The following is a 16,508-nucleotide window of genomic DNA, read 5'->3' on the forward strand; positions in this document are numbered from 1 at the left end:
GTGGTAATATTATGGAAAGTATAGTTTCACCTCAGCACATTTACAATTATGTCTATTTTGTAGCACATAGAAATGTTTAGTTAATATTTACAGACACACATTTTCCCTGTAACTGTGTTGTTACTCCAACATTTATTGAAAATGTATTTTATGAAATGCTGAGCAGCATTTCTAGTATGTGGAATATTTTTGTCACCCCACTGTGCTAATGTGATTAAATACTAATAATGATTACTAAAAAAAATCAATAATAAATCAATAATAACTATTTCTTGATTGAACTATAATGTAAGCGCAGTTCTGGTGTGCAGGGGCTTTATATGCCTTATCTATATCAAGCTTTTAGCCAAATATAAGCAGAGATATTTGTATCTTTCTTAAAAATCCAGATCCTTACAGATTATTTGAGAAATGGATCAACAGCTATCACTACTTGAAGCACTCTGCAAGTCCTGCAATGGAAAAATATCCCTTATTTCACCTTTGATCACACACTTTGGTTTTCCAGTGCAGAGCAATGGCCAAGAAAAGGACAGACTTCCCCGAGTGGAAAAAAAAGATGAAGATACAAGCTGGTGATGATCCAGAGCAGCTGGTCTCAGGAAATGAAGAAAAACCCTGATCACCTTCTCTACAGAAACAAGGTGAGTTTAATGTTGTGGTTGATTTAGTTTTTCAAGGTATGTATGTTACTTTAATTATAAACTGCTTTTGTTGCAACAGAATGGTGTTATGTGTATGCAACTCTACGTGAATTATAATCCTTTGTAGGGCTGTGTGATATGACCAAAATCTCACATCCCAATGTAAGACATATCTCTCCTGATAACGATATATATCACAAAATAGTGCATTTTCTGTTAATTCTGTGATTCTCGGGCAACTCAACTTATGTGAAATGTTTTCAGTTGGGCGTTGTGTACTTGGAGTCGAGTGTTTTGACCGATGCGTGAAACTATACATTTTTAGACATGAGTTTAAACGGCCGCCATTTTCTTTCTGAGTATTTATTACATGGCGTGCTGCGAGGAAAACCCTTTTCTAACGTTTGAGTCTACGGATTATTTTGAGCACCTGACAGCTCTTTTTTGCTTTTCATTCGTAAACTCTCTCCATACTCTTTCATGTGATTCTTGTGTAGGTGGTTAAAGAGGTTTGTCGTGTTTGAGTGGTGGTGGGGACCAATTTGTGGCATAATTTGCATAGTACAGTTTTCTGGGGCGTGTCAGATTTTTCATAACCAAACCATGTCCATGCTACAGAGGTAGCCCCTCGTTTAACAATAAGGTCCTCGATTTCTTTTGACTGGTCCTTCTGTTTGGAGCTAGCTGGTTCTGCCTCATCCTTGCTGGCCATGCTGGTATTCTCTGTGCCTTCATCTGCGTGGTGACTGTAAGTGCCATTTATAGTTACTTGATGTTTTTATTTGAGGTAATTTGTTTGATGCATATTCTGAAATTTTATGTTTGAGAATAATGTATATCATTTCAGTTTATTTTGAAAAGTCTCAACAGACACTTGAGCTTTATTGTGAAAGGTTTATGTGGAAAATAAACAAGCGGACAGCAGAGCCACGCACTGGTTTTACCGTCATTGTTGGTAACGAAAGTACGCGTAAAAACAGTCACTTGTCCGTCCATAGTGTGGTTATTGTAAGTATAAGAGAAAGAGAGAACTTTAAGAAATAATATAGCCACTACAGTGACCATCAAAATCATGAAAAAAATATTGCCGTAAACAGTTTATTTTGCAACACCACAAAACAAACAATAGTGTATAATATGAAACAATAGACATTTTTATATCGTCATCTGATATATATCGTCATATCGCACAGCCCTAATCCTTTTTTTTGCTTATGTTGTTTATGTTCTAGGTAAAAAAAATTATAAAAATACAAACTTTTTAAAAATGTCTTGTTGTTTCTCTTTTTTTCCTTAGAATAAATTGCGACTAGTCTCAATGGCTGAGATGGAGGAGCAACCAGTGTTGGGACTAACGCGTTGGTCTTCCATGGTCTCTTGTGTTCTGGGGGCCTCTGGATGTCTGGAGTTTTGATCTCCTCCATACCCGCTTCACACCCTGGAGGACGGGGCTGTGGCCCCCCCACACTCCCTAGCAGATCATTACATGGAGAAACCTTTGGAATGCAAGCATGCTGATCCACACAGGTATGCACACATGGGTATTCACAGACGCGGACTAAAGCTTTCTTGGCTGCTGCCTCAAAGCACACTGTGCGCTGTCTATCTTGCGTGCTGCACAATATCGTTTATTACTTAGTAAATACTGATATCTATGACTAGCTAGTTTATTGTGATGGTGCTTTGTTTTCTCTATTATTATGTTGCTCTTTGTTGTTTGCTGTCTCCTCTGTTTGTTTGTTTGTTTGTTTGTTTGTTTTTTTCTCCATACAGGTGACCCAGGAGTTTTTTTTTTTTTTTTTTTTTTTTTTTTTTTCTTTTTGTCTCTCTTCCCCCCCCCTTCTCACCGTCTCTTCTCCCCTTGGGTTTTCTTTCTTTCTCTCCCCCTCTCTCTCTCATTCATTCCCCCTGTCCTATTTATTAAAAAAAAATAAATAAATAAATAAAATAAAATAAAATAAAATAAAAATGACAAAGGATGAACTGAAGCTCTGCCATCACGTAATGTCGCATACTGCTGTTTCTGATGTCATTTAAAAAAAAAAAAAAAAAAAAAAAAAAAAGAGAGAACTTTAAGAAATAATATAGCCACTACAGTGACCATCAAAATCATGAAAAAAATATTGCCGTAAACAGTTTATTTTGCAACACCACAAAACAAACAATAGTGTATAATATGAAACAATAGACATTTTTATATCGTCATCTGATATATATCGTCATATCGCACAGCCCTAATCCTTTTTTTTGCTTATGTTGTTTATGTTCTAGGTAAAAAAAATTATAAAAATACAAACTTTTTAAAAATGTCTTGTTGTTTCTCTTTTTTTTCCTTAGAATAAATTGCGACTAGTCTCAATGGCTGAGATGGAGGAGCAACCAGTGTTGGGACTAACGCGTTATTAAGTAACGCGTTACAGTAACTACGTTATTATTGTGGTAACGAGCACGGTAACTAGTTATTATGCCAAAATCAGGAACGCGTTACTCGTTACTGGGATTTAGATAGGGTCGTTACTCGTTACTTCGTGTGGTGGCATCGCGGAGTTTCCACAGATTCAGTAACATTAGCAAGTGGTGGAGGCAGCAGGTGGATGAAGGAAAAGGGACGCAGAAGGAAAAGAGACCCGAGGCGGCCGTGTGAACTGAACTTCAGGTAAGAAGTTATGACCTGCAGTCTCTCTGGGTCAGATATGAACCAAGTTTAGGTGGAGTTTATTTTCGTTATTCTGACTTTTTCCGTACTGCGTGCTAGCTAGCATGACGGAGTTTCTACACAGCTGGGTGGTGCTATGAAGTTAATGATGTTGAACCTTATTTTGTTCATAAGTTATTAGAGTTGCCAGCCGTCCCGTCTGGTATTCAGAGAAAATATTACTTATTTCTTATTGAGGTGAAAAGGAACAGTTTGTCCCGTAATTCAGCTACAATGAAAAAGGCACAAAGCTGGAGTTATTCTGTGTTTACGCTGCACAGCTGCCTCTTCTTCTCTCATTCTCCCCCCTCCCTCTCCCGTTTCTACTTCAATCATGAAACTGATCAATGATCAGCTGATCGGCTCTCTTGTTTGTTTATCGCCCACTTTGCGCCGAAAGAGGAAACCAGCGGATGTCGCGCTAAACAACAGCAGCACATTTAAGCTTGATCAGCTGTTGTTAGAATTTATTTAATATTAATTTTAAGTATCAGCTGATGTTTGCTGGAGCCACAGCTGTAAAAAAAAGCTGCTGGTCATGATATGGTTTGGTTATCTGGTGAGAGGGAAACATGAAGATGAAACCAGGAGATGTCCTTACTGGATCATCAGAGCTGAGCAGGTGATGGAGAAACAGGTTTACCTTTTAGGTGACATGAATGAGTTGAAGGGAAGTTATGAACTGTTTCTGAGAGACAAATAACCCCAGGATCCTTTTTTAGGTAGCTGACAGCTGGTAACTGTGCAGGTGCGGATCTAGCAAAGTGTGGCCAAGGGGGCATGTAGGGCATTAACAGGGAATGGGGGGCACAAAGAAATACTTTTCTTTCTTATTCTCATTTAAAATGTCTAGCTTTTAAAAAATAATTATCTGAATCTTACAACAAACGATTGATAGATTGATGCATATATACCATCAAAACAGTGAACATCACTGTCACAACAGTGTTTGTTTTCATTCAAAGGCTTTATGATTTTTCCTATAATGGTGGGCCAGTTTCTAGTCAAAATGCCCGGGCCAATTTTCTGTCCCAGTCCAGCCCTGTATGCAGCTCATCTGCAGTCTGGTGTTACCATAGCTGGACTGGCCATCGGGCATACCGGGCATTTGCCCGGTGGGCCGCTGGCGATTTTTTGTTTTTATGGGCCGATGGATATTTTTTTTTATTTTTTTTTTTTTAGGAAGGGTATATATAATGAAAGGTGTTGGATTGGCCAATTGGTCATGATCGACTCTGGGCTGGACCAATTACAGCCGAGGAGGCTGGATGCACCCTCCCCCTTGTTTAGCAATCACGTGATTTTCGCCTATTGCATGCCGGGAACTCGTGGCAAAACAATCCAAGTACCGCATCAAATGCAAGCATTTGCAGCACCGCAAGACGTTCATTCTCCGGTTCCAATACCTTCTTTTTTTTTCTTTGCCGCACAAAAAAGAAATGTACAAAACAAAAGGAGAACAATGCCGGTCCGTACAAAGACAGACTCGACGAAAAGACAAAGAAAAGATACGAGGAAAAAATCAAAGGAGTGAAAGGGTCAGACCCTTACGAGCACACAGAGTGGACAAAAGACGTCAGTGTGCTGCCCACTTTCACCACGCTCAGATTTATAATTACACGGTTCTTGGAGTGAGTGCACACACTCATGAAGTTTAGTAACTTCAGGTCACTGCAACAAGCCCAGGTACAGTTTACCGACGGATGGGTGCAGGACCTTGAAATGCACCGTGTAGGACGAAAGACTATTGTACGTATCATAAGTTTACCAGTCTCACAAATCGTCATCATAAATACACATTCATTAACAGTTTATTAATAGGACCTTTGAGCTCAACGGTAATTAATTAGTAGTGGAAATAATTTCTGGTAGTGTAACAGTGTTTGTGGTATTATTCCACTTGCCACAAATATCAGTGTAATGGGGAAACAGCGCCCCCCCGCTCTCAGTGTGGCTGGTTAGGTGAGGCTGGCTGCAGTAATCGCTGCCAGTCTGCCGTAGCCATACGAGAGGTGAGTTGTATTGTTCCGCACACAATATAGCTAAGTAGTACAGACACATAAAACATGTTTGATTAGCTGACGAGCACCGAGTGTAATAAGTGCTTAGTGGACACATGTCCAACACCAGTTTTATGTACTTTTCATTTGTTTATTACAGTTTTTTACAGACGCTAGGACACATTTCTCAATACTTAGGTCACGTTTGCAAAACTCCTCACACAGTGAGCACAACAGAAGTCTATGTGGGCTAAACTGAGGACCAGTTATCATTGTTTTGGCACAAAATGCATTCAATGACTACATCTCTCAAATTACATGAATCATCTTCTCACTCAGACACAACAACTGCCAAAAACCTTTGTACGGACAGGACATTTTGCATGTGCTTACATACTGTTTTCAAAACTGTTAAACTCATGGTCAAAACAATAACACAATGCAAAACTTGAAAAGACAGCAAAATCCAACGGCAATATTTTATTGAAACATATTTTAAATCTAACAATGCAGTTTAACCAGCCACAGCTGATTCTCATTGTGGATGAACATCTACACAGTTGTTACTCCTTCAATTTTTCAACTCCTTCAATTCTGGCATGCCAGAAGATTCTTTCCTAGGTGTGTTGCCCAAGATGACATAAGATGTGATGTGGATGAGAACCTGTGGCCAAATGGAGAAGACCGAGTAGATTAGCATTACTATTGTATGTGTATCAGTGGATGGTGTGTATACGAATTCTTGTATTTTGGGATTACTTAGTGCAAAAAAAAAAAAAAATACATAAACATAAATACATGATGTCTGATTCATTCCAGTAACATATATTGAAATTATAAACAGAGATGTGTCCTTGTTTTACACAGGAAAACACTGTGTAATGCTACATGTTGTTAGTGTTTTTTAGGTCATTGTGTTGTGGGTGACAAAGTGTGTTTGTCGGCTGTCAACCTTTGCTAGTGTTCTGGAGGAATGTTTTTATTTGAGACCTGAATGAAGTGTTTTGGTAGTTGTAGTGCATTTTGAATGTGGAATGAACTGCTTTGCCAAGCTGAGGGTCAGTTAGGAGAATTGTGTGAAGAGTTTTGCAAAAGTGACCTAAGTATTGAGAAATGTGTCCTAGCGTCTGTAAAAAACTGTAATGTGTGAAACTGTATGCTAAAGCGGAATGCTAATGAGATGTTCTGCCGTAGTGTGCTGTGCGGAGTGGTGTGTGGCGAGCCTGTGCACTGATAATACACCATTGTTTCCATTCAGGTACATAATTTGTTGTTGCTGTTATTTTATTGTATATTAGAAATTGTAATATTGCTGCAGTAATCGCTGCCAGTCTGCCGTAGCCATACGAGAGTGTGCTGTGCGGAGTGGTGTATGGCGAGCTTGTGCACTGATAATACACCGTTGTTTCCATTCAGGAAATAAAGTGGCAACGATCGATCAGAGACTCCTTGTCTTTTTAAAAACACTACACAACGCAGAGTCGAGGAGTCTGTTTGGGCCGAACTGTTGCAGCGGGATGAAGCAGAAACCGGTTACAGTAGCATTACAGAAATGTAGCAGTGACAATAATATTGTATGTTGTAATCGCAATGGACAATAAGTGATACAAAACAACTGTTTTATCCTGTGAATAAAAGTATATGTTTTTGTCAATGTACCATGGTAATAACAGAAGCGAAACACAATATTGTGTCAGGACAATTTACTATTTATGCACAATAAATAAAGGAGCATAGCGCGACAATTTCTGTTCAGCGCCAGACTTGCTTGTAACCTATATCACCAATTATGTTAAGAAAAATGACGTATTAACTACTAAAAAACTCTGACCTTTGTGGGAATGCTTGGAGCAGACTAACATGTGAGCTGGAGTGTTCTGAGACGTTATATTTGGTATATCCAGACCATCCGTCGGCTCTTACTTCGGAAACATGGCTTAAAAAATTTCTCTTCAACGATGTAATCCGATAAAAAAAAAAACGATCTCTTTACCCATCGGCTTCCCGTGGCTGTCATGCGACCGGCTATTGAAGTTAATAATACAACAGCTTCTTGCCATTTTTTGGGTTTCTTTTTATCGCTGTGTAACTGAGTTCAATTGAAAGCCTGCGTGCGCTAGTACCTCTTGCCACAAGTTCCCAGAATCCTTTGCGGTTTTATCCCTGAATGACGTCACATTTTCAATCTTTATCCTGGTGGGCCGGTCTCTAGTCAAAATGCCCGGGCCGATTTTTTGTCCCAGTCCAGCCTTGGGTGTTACCTACATCTTCCTATTCAGAAGGCAGAATTTCTGAGTTCTGAGTACAATCGAAAGCACCACGACTGCAGTTTTTGTGTTGGATGTAAAAGGCGCACATGACTCTGTGACGTAGGCTAGAATCATGGCAGCAGTCAATGACGGTCCAGGCGTGGGATTTCTCTCGTGGAAATATGCAAGTTATCATATCCTTTCTATTGGTAGGTGGCACAGTGCACTTGTGGCAAGTAAGCAAGCTAGAAGACTGGCAAAGTTATGGAAGAAACACATTAACAAGAGAATTCTGAGTAAAACCAAAGTTACTTTCCCTAGTAACTAGTTACTTTGAAAGTAACGAGTAACTTGAAGTAACTGAGTTACTTTTGAGAGAAGTAACTAGTAATGTAACTAAGTTACTATTTTAAAGTAACTTACCCAACACTGGGAGCAACACAGCGACACGTTAACCCCGACTGCTGCAGTTCCTGTATGAACTGAGCAACTCTGGAAATCCAAGGAAAAGCTGAGTGTATTTTACTTAAAGCTCAGATGGACCTTGATGTACTAACATGCAGGCTGCATTCAGGACTTTGTCACACTGGTATATGAAGAGTGGTAACAAGACTTTGTAGTAATTTGTCTTACTATTGTCTTATTTGTTGTGATTTAGGGTCTGTGCGCACAAGCAGAGGTTTTTGTGTGTAACCTCGTTTTCAGAGCCTTGTCTAACATTTAATGGTCATGAAATATGTCAGACTTTTTCCTCTACTTAAACAGCTAAGAGCACTTGAACACCGTGGAGAGAAAGGTGTGCATTAAGGATTTTGAACTATGATGTTTAAGTGTTGTCACTGCTGAGGATTCGTGGACACAGATCCTTATTCACTACGCTGCTGTTTACAGTTTAACTTTTCATCAGAACAAGCACTTCTAATTGTACTTTGCTCCTCACTGACAAAACAAGTCCAGTAAATACACTTTTATCTTTAGGTTTGGGATCTGTCTTAATTTATTTTGTGTTGTAGTTATCATATGGGGAAAAGTCCTGTGGTTATCCACCTGTCCTGTTCGAATAAACCCAAAGTTCAGGAACATCTTCTTTAGATCTGTTCAGTTTTATTCATGTGGTACCACTTAAACAGTCAACAAATTTTGACTCAAGTATGTTATATTGTAAGGTAAAGAGCCCAAAGAGTTAATCTCAGACAAATGTGAATTACATTCACTTCATTAATGAAGTGAATGTAATTGTAATGCGATTCAGTAATCAAAGGTGTTTGGCTATAACTGACTACATGTGTATACTGTATCATAAGTGGACAGACATGGATGTAAACCACACCTTAACCATTTGGCTGAGGCAAAACTACCACAAGGCAGTGATTCTAACTAAAAGCTACTCTGGATATTATTAAATGTGAACATATCGTTAAATATGACATTTTTTGTTTGTCAGGTGTCCTGTTTGAAGAAAACACTTGGTAGCCACTTGAATGAATGTAAATAAACACATTTACATGAGGGCAACCTGATTTCAAGGAAATAAAAATGCTCAAATTTGAAAGCTTGTGAGTTATTTTGTTCATGTATCAGCTGCTTAGTAGTTTTATGACAAGATGGATGCTGTCATTATATTTTAGTATAGTTTTAGAGTTGAGGAGAATAAAAGAATATTTAACATTAATTGTACCAATGTTGTTGTGTATAAAGCACAAATTAATTTAAGTTTTAATTTATGAATTTTTGAGCACGTGGTGTACTAGGTTGTAATTGCATAGAAATGTACGTTTAAGGATATAAAGAACTATATTTAATGAGTTACAGTGAAAAGAAGTGCTTGGAAATAGTAATATAAACAGAAATTTCAATTTTTCTATTAATGGAAAATATCAGTTAATGATACAGAAAATATACTGTGAATAAACAGAATTTTCCGTTTTATAGCTGAAGGAAATGTCCTTAAATAGTATAGAGAGTATACTGTAAATCTACAGAATTTTCCATTTTATCATTTACAGAAAAGTCCGTCAAACTTCCGTAAAAAAACAGAAAATATACTGGCAGAAAATTACCAGGACATTTTCCGTTTTTTTACGGAATATTTTTTTACAGTGTGGTGTACAAAGTAATATTAAATAAATTCTAACAACAGCTTATCAAGCTTAAACGTGCTGCTGTTGTTTAGAATCAGAATCAGAATCGGAAAGGGGTTTATTGCCAAATGTTGAGCAGGTTTACAACATTAGGAAATTGCTGCGGTGCTTCAGTGCAAACATAGTGTCATAGATAGCACTTAAATAGACATGAAAAAATAAAAGTAGGAATAAGAATTAAAAGTGCTACGTAGAAAGATATGTGCATGAGATATACATGAGATATATACATGAGAATAAGAATTAAGAGTGCTACGTAGATAGATATATACATGAGTGCAGGTGGTGATCAGTGCCAAACATGGAATGATGCAGTGACACAGCGTAGGGTCATGTGTTAGTGGCGGGGACAGTCATACGGTTATTGTTCATGTGTCCAACAGCAGAGGGGAAGAAACTGTTCTTATGGCGAGAGGTTCTGGTGCGAATGGACCGGAGCCTCCTGCCTGAGGGTAGCAGGTCAAACAGACTGTGTCCAGGGTGAGAAGGGTCAGCTGAGATCCGAGCTGCACGCCGCAATGTCCTGGAGGTGTACAGGTCCTGCAAAGATGGGAGTCTGCAGCCAATCACCTTCTCAGCAGAGCGCACAACATGCTGCAGTCTCTGTTTGTCCCTGATAGTGGCTCCAGCGTACCACACGGTGATGGAGGAGGTGAGGATGGACTCGATGATTGCAGTGTAGAACTGCATCATCGTCCGTGTTGGCAGGTTGAATTTCTTCAGCTGCCTCAGGAAGTACATCCTCTGCTGGGCTTTCTTGATGACGGAGGTGATGGTGGGCTCCCACTTCAGGTCCTGGGTGATGGTGGTACCCAGGAAGCGGAATGAGTCCACAGATGTGATGGGGGTGTCAGTCAGGATACAGTAGATGAAAATATAATAAAATATAATAAAATAAAATAAAATAAAATAAAATAGGAAAATAGTAAAGAGCAAAATATTAGAGAGACGTGGTAAAAGAGAAAAGATAAGATTAGCCGCTGGTTTTCTCTTTCTGGTGCAAAGTGGGCCAAAAACAAAGAAGAGAGACAGACTCGTGACAGAAAAGCCGATCAGCTGATCATTAATCAGGTTCACGATTGAAGTAGCAGCAAGAAGAGGCACTCGCTCCATATATCGGTTGTTAAGCTTAACGCGGGAATGCTTTACAAACATTCAGAGATGAACTTCCACACTTGCTTTACTTCTCTCTGGGATAACTTCCTCGGAGATGAAATGCTGGTTTGGTAGTGAGGCTACAAATACACACAGCCGCTCTATCATGTGAGCACACTGCTCCGACTGCTACGGTTATGAGCCGAGTTACGCCATGTCGCAAGTTTTGTGAGGTGCTTTTTTGATATTTAATGGATCGGATTGCATTTTTAATTTCTCTCCAATATCCGATCCAGTAATTTACGTCAGTATCGGACCGATACCGATATGTAATATCGGATCGGTCCATCTCTATAAACAACACTACAAACATGAACAAACAACAAATTCAACCTAAAAAAAAAAAACCCAGAAAACAAAATCAGACCTTGAATCTGACACACTCCAGATTTCTGCACCCTCTTTATTTTCATCAAATATTCATTTGATGTTTTGATGGTAAAAATTGAAATTAGAAGCTCTCTAATATGTAACTTCACTAACTTTCAGTTGTGTTTGGCTATTTTTTAATTACAGTTCACTTACCTTTTTATATTTATTTATTATTCAATATATGAACAGTGTATGAGCATACTGTTATAGAGTTTGTTACCTTTAAATGTGACATGAATGAAGGAAAAGACACTGACTGGAAATACAAAATCAACAAGGATGGTCGAGAATTTCTTGCCTACAACTTCTACATGGACTACAGATTAGAAATTAATTCTACAAGTCAGGGTGGTGAATATCAATGCTTTGGTCGCAGGAAGAGCTCACGTTATACAAAGATCAGTAATACTGTCTCTATAACTGTATTAGGTAAGTCCTCAATGACCAATAATATGATTATTTGTGTTGAAAATCATCTGAATTATAAAATTCTGAATACATTTAATTAATGTTGTCATTGAAACTATTTTTTTCTGGTGCATTAAAACTTGAAACTTTAAGAAGAACTACTGTATTTTACTGGTTACTTTGCTCACAGTATACACAGTACAGCAATACCCACAGACTGTCATTTATTATTACTGCATTTGTGTATTTTAATGTATAACAAGAATAACTGTGGATTAAATTAATTTTAAATAAGGAGAAGAAGAAACATCAAAAGCTTCATAAAATCTAAGGTGATGATGTTTCTGTTATCTAAACCTGAAACTAGGCAGATCCCTCTGAACCCATCATTGTGTTTCCTTCAAGAGTGAACTGCAGTAGTTTATATTCAGTGTGACTTCTTCAGGCCTGAGATTGGACAAACATGTATACTGTGTTTATTTAGAGATCTACAACCTGAATTACTGCAGCTCTGTCACCATGTTGAGACAGAAAAATGGCAAAAAATTTGAAGCATCTTAAACTGCAGAAAAAAGAAAAAACTATAGTGATGAAATTTGTAGATTTTATTTTGTGGGACTTTAAATCACATGAAAAAATCTTTTAAAATGTAGGATTTGTTTTTATTTATTTTACCTTCATAATGGATCAGGTGTACATTTCCTTCCATTTTTTTTATAGCTCCAGTCATAATAGAAGATAAACCAATTAAACCCAGGGCCACACTCACAGCAAGAACTACAATCATACCAGTAGGGGGCAGTGTGACACTGACCTGCTCTGTGCAGAGCTCTGATGGATGGAAATATGAGTGGTTCAGACGAACCCAAACAACCTCTGAAGTTCAAATCAGAGATCAACAAAACAGAGATATCAGAGTATCTGAAGGAGGAATCTACAGCTGCAGAGGAACAAGAGGAAACCCAGTTTACTACACTGATAGAAGTGATGATGTCAACATTGAGAAAACCTGTGAGTTCAGTAATTTAGTTTGAAATATACATTCACTCATGATTATCAAACATACAATGTTGAGTTTTCTGTGTTGATTTCATGTTTCTATTTGTATCTCAACTGTTAATATGTGTAAACAGTTTCCAATAAAGTTGTTGTAAAACAACAACCCAACTGGCCTCAGATATTCAGAGGTGAGACGATCACTCTGACATGTGAGGTGGAGGAAGGAGGTGAAACCACTGAGTGGGAGTATGAATGGAGAGGACCCAGGACACCCACACAGTGGACACACAATAATGATGTGACATTCAGAGTTTCTGAGTCCAGCAGTGGAGACTACATGTGTAAGAGTCGACGCAGAGATGACTCATATTCTTCAACAGAGTGGAGTGAAGCCTTCACATTGTCAGCATCAAGTAAGTCATGTTTGTTGTGTGATCTCCATTTGACAAATGTCATACTGGTCAGAACAGGATGAATTCAATGGTCTACAAAGCATGTTACATTGTTAGTCAGACAAAGAGCTGCAGCTGATAGTAGCCTCATTGTAGACAGTTTGTCACCACTTTGTGTCATGAACTTTCAGCTGGTATAGAGACGCCAATGCTGACCTGCTGCTCCATCACCTGAGGACAATAATGACAGAAATAAACAGTATAAAAATATTGTGTTCTTCAAACGTCCTCAAGAAACAACAACAAATCTACAATTTTTATAAAAATCATTTTGGCTTATGATCTCATCAAATACTGCTGTTTGTTACAATTGATTTAAAACACACACATGACTGGGTTTAATACAAAAAAGAAAAAAAGTTTTTACAATCTAAAGTTTTTGATATTATTTCTATTAAATTCATTGATTTGCTTGTTCGCCTCAAGTTCAGTTTATGAAAGCAAATCATACTCATTCCGCTTTATTTCAAATAACTAAACAACAGAAATGCTAGAACATTTTACTTAAAGCTGATATTTTAAGGTCTTATATTGTATTATGACTTTGTATGTAATTTTCATTCCTTTAAACTAAATTTCTTTCTGTGAATCAGCTGTTTTTCAAGGCAAGGCAAGGCAAGTTTATTTGTATAGCACAATTCAACAACAAGGTGATTCAAAGTGCTTTACAGAGACATTAGAAACAAAAACAAATAAAAAGCATGATTTAAAATTGATTAAAACAATCAAACAAACAAACAAACTAATTAACAAACAAACAAACAAACAAAACAGTATATAAATTCAAAACAGATCAAATCAGAACAGTAGATAAAATCAGTAGTTAAAATGTTAGTTTTGAAATTTAAGCATAAAAGTGTGGATTTGGTGCTTTATTCAAATGCAGCTGAGAACAGGTGAGTCTTCAACCTGGATTTAAATAAACTGAGTGTTTCAGCTGATCTGAGGCTTTCTGGGAGTTTGTTCCAGATATATGGAGCATAAAAGCTGAATGCAGCTTCTCCGTGTCTGGTTCTGACTCTGGGAACTGATAAAAGACCGGATCCAGATGACCTGAGGGATCTGGATGGTTCATACTGGGTCAGGAGGTCACTGATGTATTTTGGTCCTAAACCATTCAGAGCTTTATAAACCAGCATCAGAACTTTAAAGTCTATCCTCTGACGGACAGGCAGCCAGTGTAAAGACCTCAGAGCTGGACTGATGTGGTCCACTTTTTTGGTCTTAGTGAGGACTCGAGCAGCAGAGTTCTGAATGAGCTGTAGTTGTCTGATTTTTTTTTTTACTCACTTTAACTAAAAAAAAAAACTCCGGTAAACAGTGGAAGCCCAGATGTCCCGGTTTTACAGCTGGTCTCAGATCAACTAACAGTTAATAGTTCACCTGTTTCTGCATTTAGGAGTACAGTTTGGTGGCAGAACATAAAAACAGTCTCACCTGATTCTTGATTCACTCTGATAAAGTTTTCATCATGTTATATACATCCAGCGTTAGCTCCTGGCTCTCTAGCTGGCTAACAGTTAGCTGAGATACCTGTGCTGTCCTCATGTGTGCTGCTGCCAGTTGTTGATTCTCATCAAATTTGTTTTACAGACACTTTTTTGTTCTTGTGCTGTTGGTGCCTGTTTGTAACAAGTGTGATGATCACACTGAGATCAGGGACCGACCTACCTGAGAAACCTGAGATCTATTATTGAACTCCATCCATCTTCTTAACCCATTATATGTATTATATGTGAGCTAATTAGCACTTACTGAATTCAAAATATTGGAAATTGCATATTGATAGAATTTTTCTTTATTTCTACAAAATCTTCATTTGTTATATAACAAAGTTCTTCATGAAGCAAGTGACAATCTGATGAATTTTTTCCTGTAACTTCAACAGCAAGTAAACCCAGAGCCACACTGAGAGCACAAAGATCAATAATACCAGCAGGGGGCAGTGTGACACTGAGCTGCTCTGTGGAGGGCTCTGCTGGCTGGAAGTTTGACTGGTTCAGACGTGATTCAGTCTCTTCTAAAGCTCAGCTCATGAGAGGAAATGAAGCAAACAGAGGTATTAGTGTCTCACAAGGAGGTCTGTACCACTGCAGAGGAGGGAGAGGAGATCCAGTTTACTACACAGAGGACAGTGCTGCAGTTACAATTCAGAAACAAGGTGAGGGTGAAATTTTGTTGTGAGATAAAACACAAATTCATGATGATATTAAAGTAAGTATATTTTTTTAAATTTTGTTCCCTGTTGATTATTTTCAGTGTAATTTGTTTTTAGTTGTTTGTTGAATAGTTCTGGCTGCTGTGAATCATTATGATAATAAGCTGCTGCTGGAAACAGTGATGTCTTTGTTTTTCTCAGTTCGTAACAGGATCACAGTGAAACTGCAGCACAGCTGGTCTCAGATATTCACTGGTGAGACAATCACTGTCAGATGTGAGATTCAGGGAGGTGAAGGAAAGGTGTGGAAATATGAATGGACAGCACCCAACACAAACAGCCCTCCAACATCCAGTGAATACAGGATCAGCAGAGTTTCAGTGTCCCACAGTGGAGACTACAGATGTCGGGGTAGCAGTGACTATCTCTTAACAGGATGGAGTGATGCCTTCAGACTGACAGTTTCATGTGAGTTGGACCATGATTCATGCTGACATTTCATGTTTTCATGTTTACATCTGTCTTAACAGGAAAACTCCAACAATGATCCAGCTGTCTGCAGGCAGCTCAGGACAACAGTTTTTCTCACTGTGCAAACAGAAAGGAGAGACACCATGGAGGCTCTTAAAATATCAGCAATGTAAAGAGGAATGTACAGAGATGACAGTTTGATAAGAGGATGATAAATCAGTGAAATCTTTAGTTTGTTAAACAGTCTAATGTGTCACATGCAGGGAAACTAATTAATTTTTGTGTTTGTAGATAAATTACTCTGTGAATGTTTAAAGTGTGATTAGTGCTGTAAGAAATGTATTCTTTATGATGATTTAATTTTTTTTAATGGTTTTGTTTCTTCAACAGCAAGTAAACCCAGAGCCACACTGACAGCACAAAGTTCAGTCATACCAGCAGGGGGCAGTGTGACACTGAGCTGCTCTGTGGAGGGCTCTGCTGGCTGGAAGTTTGACTGGTTCAGACGTGATTCAGTCTCTTCTAAAGCTCAGCTCATGAGAGGAAATGAAGCAAACAGAGTTATTAGTGTCTCACAAGGAGGTCTGTACCACTGCAGAGGAGGGAGAGGAGATCCAGTTTACTACACAGAGGACAGCAGTGACGTCACAGTTAAAGAAACTCGTGAGTTTAAGCACCCCATTTAGAGTAAAAAAAATGAAGTCTAAAGTTTAAAAACCACATTATGAGATAGTTCATCCTCATCGCAGGTTTTTAATGCAAAA

General features: G+C 38.3%; 1 protein-coding gene and 2 long non-coding RNA genes across 3 annotated transcripts; 2 read left to right on the forward strand and 1 right to left on the reverse strand.

Annotated features, from left to right (window-relative positions):
• The first annotated feature begins 262 nt into the window (after nt 1-262).
• On the forward strand, nt 263-2,464 carry LOC113018963 (uncharacterized). Its single transcript, XR_003271887.2, has 2 exons — nt 263-644; nt 1,942-2,464. It is a non-coding gene; the product is annotated as an uncharacterized LOC113018963 (long non-coding RNA).
• Nucleotides 2,465-4,539: 2,075 nt separating this feature from the next.
• On the reverse strand, nt 4,540-7,596 carry LOC145425439 (uncharacterized). Its single transcript, XR_013906123.1, has 2 exons — nt 7,463-7,596; nt 4,540-6,003 (listed from the first exon to the last, which is right to left on the reverse strand). It is a non-coding gene; the product is annotated as an uncharacterized LOC145425439 (long non-coding RNA).
• A 549-nt stretch (nt 7,597-8,145) lies between these two features.
• Nucleotides 8,146-15,820, forward strand: LOC113013645 (Fc receptor-like protein 5). Its single transcript, XM_080295475.1, has 7 exons — nt 8,146-8,191; nt 11,467-11,685; nt 12,400-12,675; nt 12,798-13,076; nt 15,004-15,276; nt 15,475-15,684; nt 15,804-15,820. Exons 1-7 carry the CDS (start codon nt 8,146-8,148, stop codon nt 15,818-15,820), a joined length of 1,320 nt encoding a protein of 439 aa, XP_080151601.1.
• Nucleotides 15,821-16,508: the final 688 nt, after the last annotated feature.

This window comes from Astatotilapia calliptera, chromosome 3, assembly GCF_964374335.1.
Source record: "Astatotilapia calliptera chromosome 3, fAstCal68.1, whole genome shotgun sequence".
In the NCBI taxonomy this organism is placed as follows: Eukaryota; Metazoa; Chordata; class Actinopteri; order Cichliformes; family Cichlidae; genus Astatotilapia; species Astatotilapia calliptera.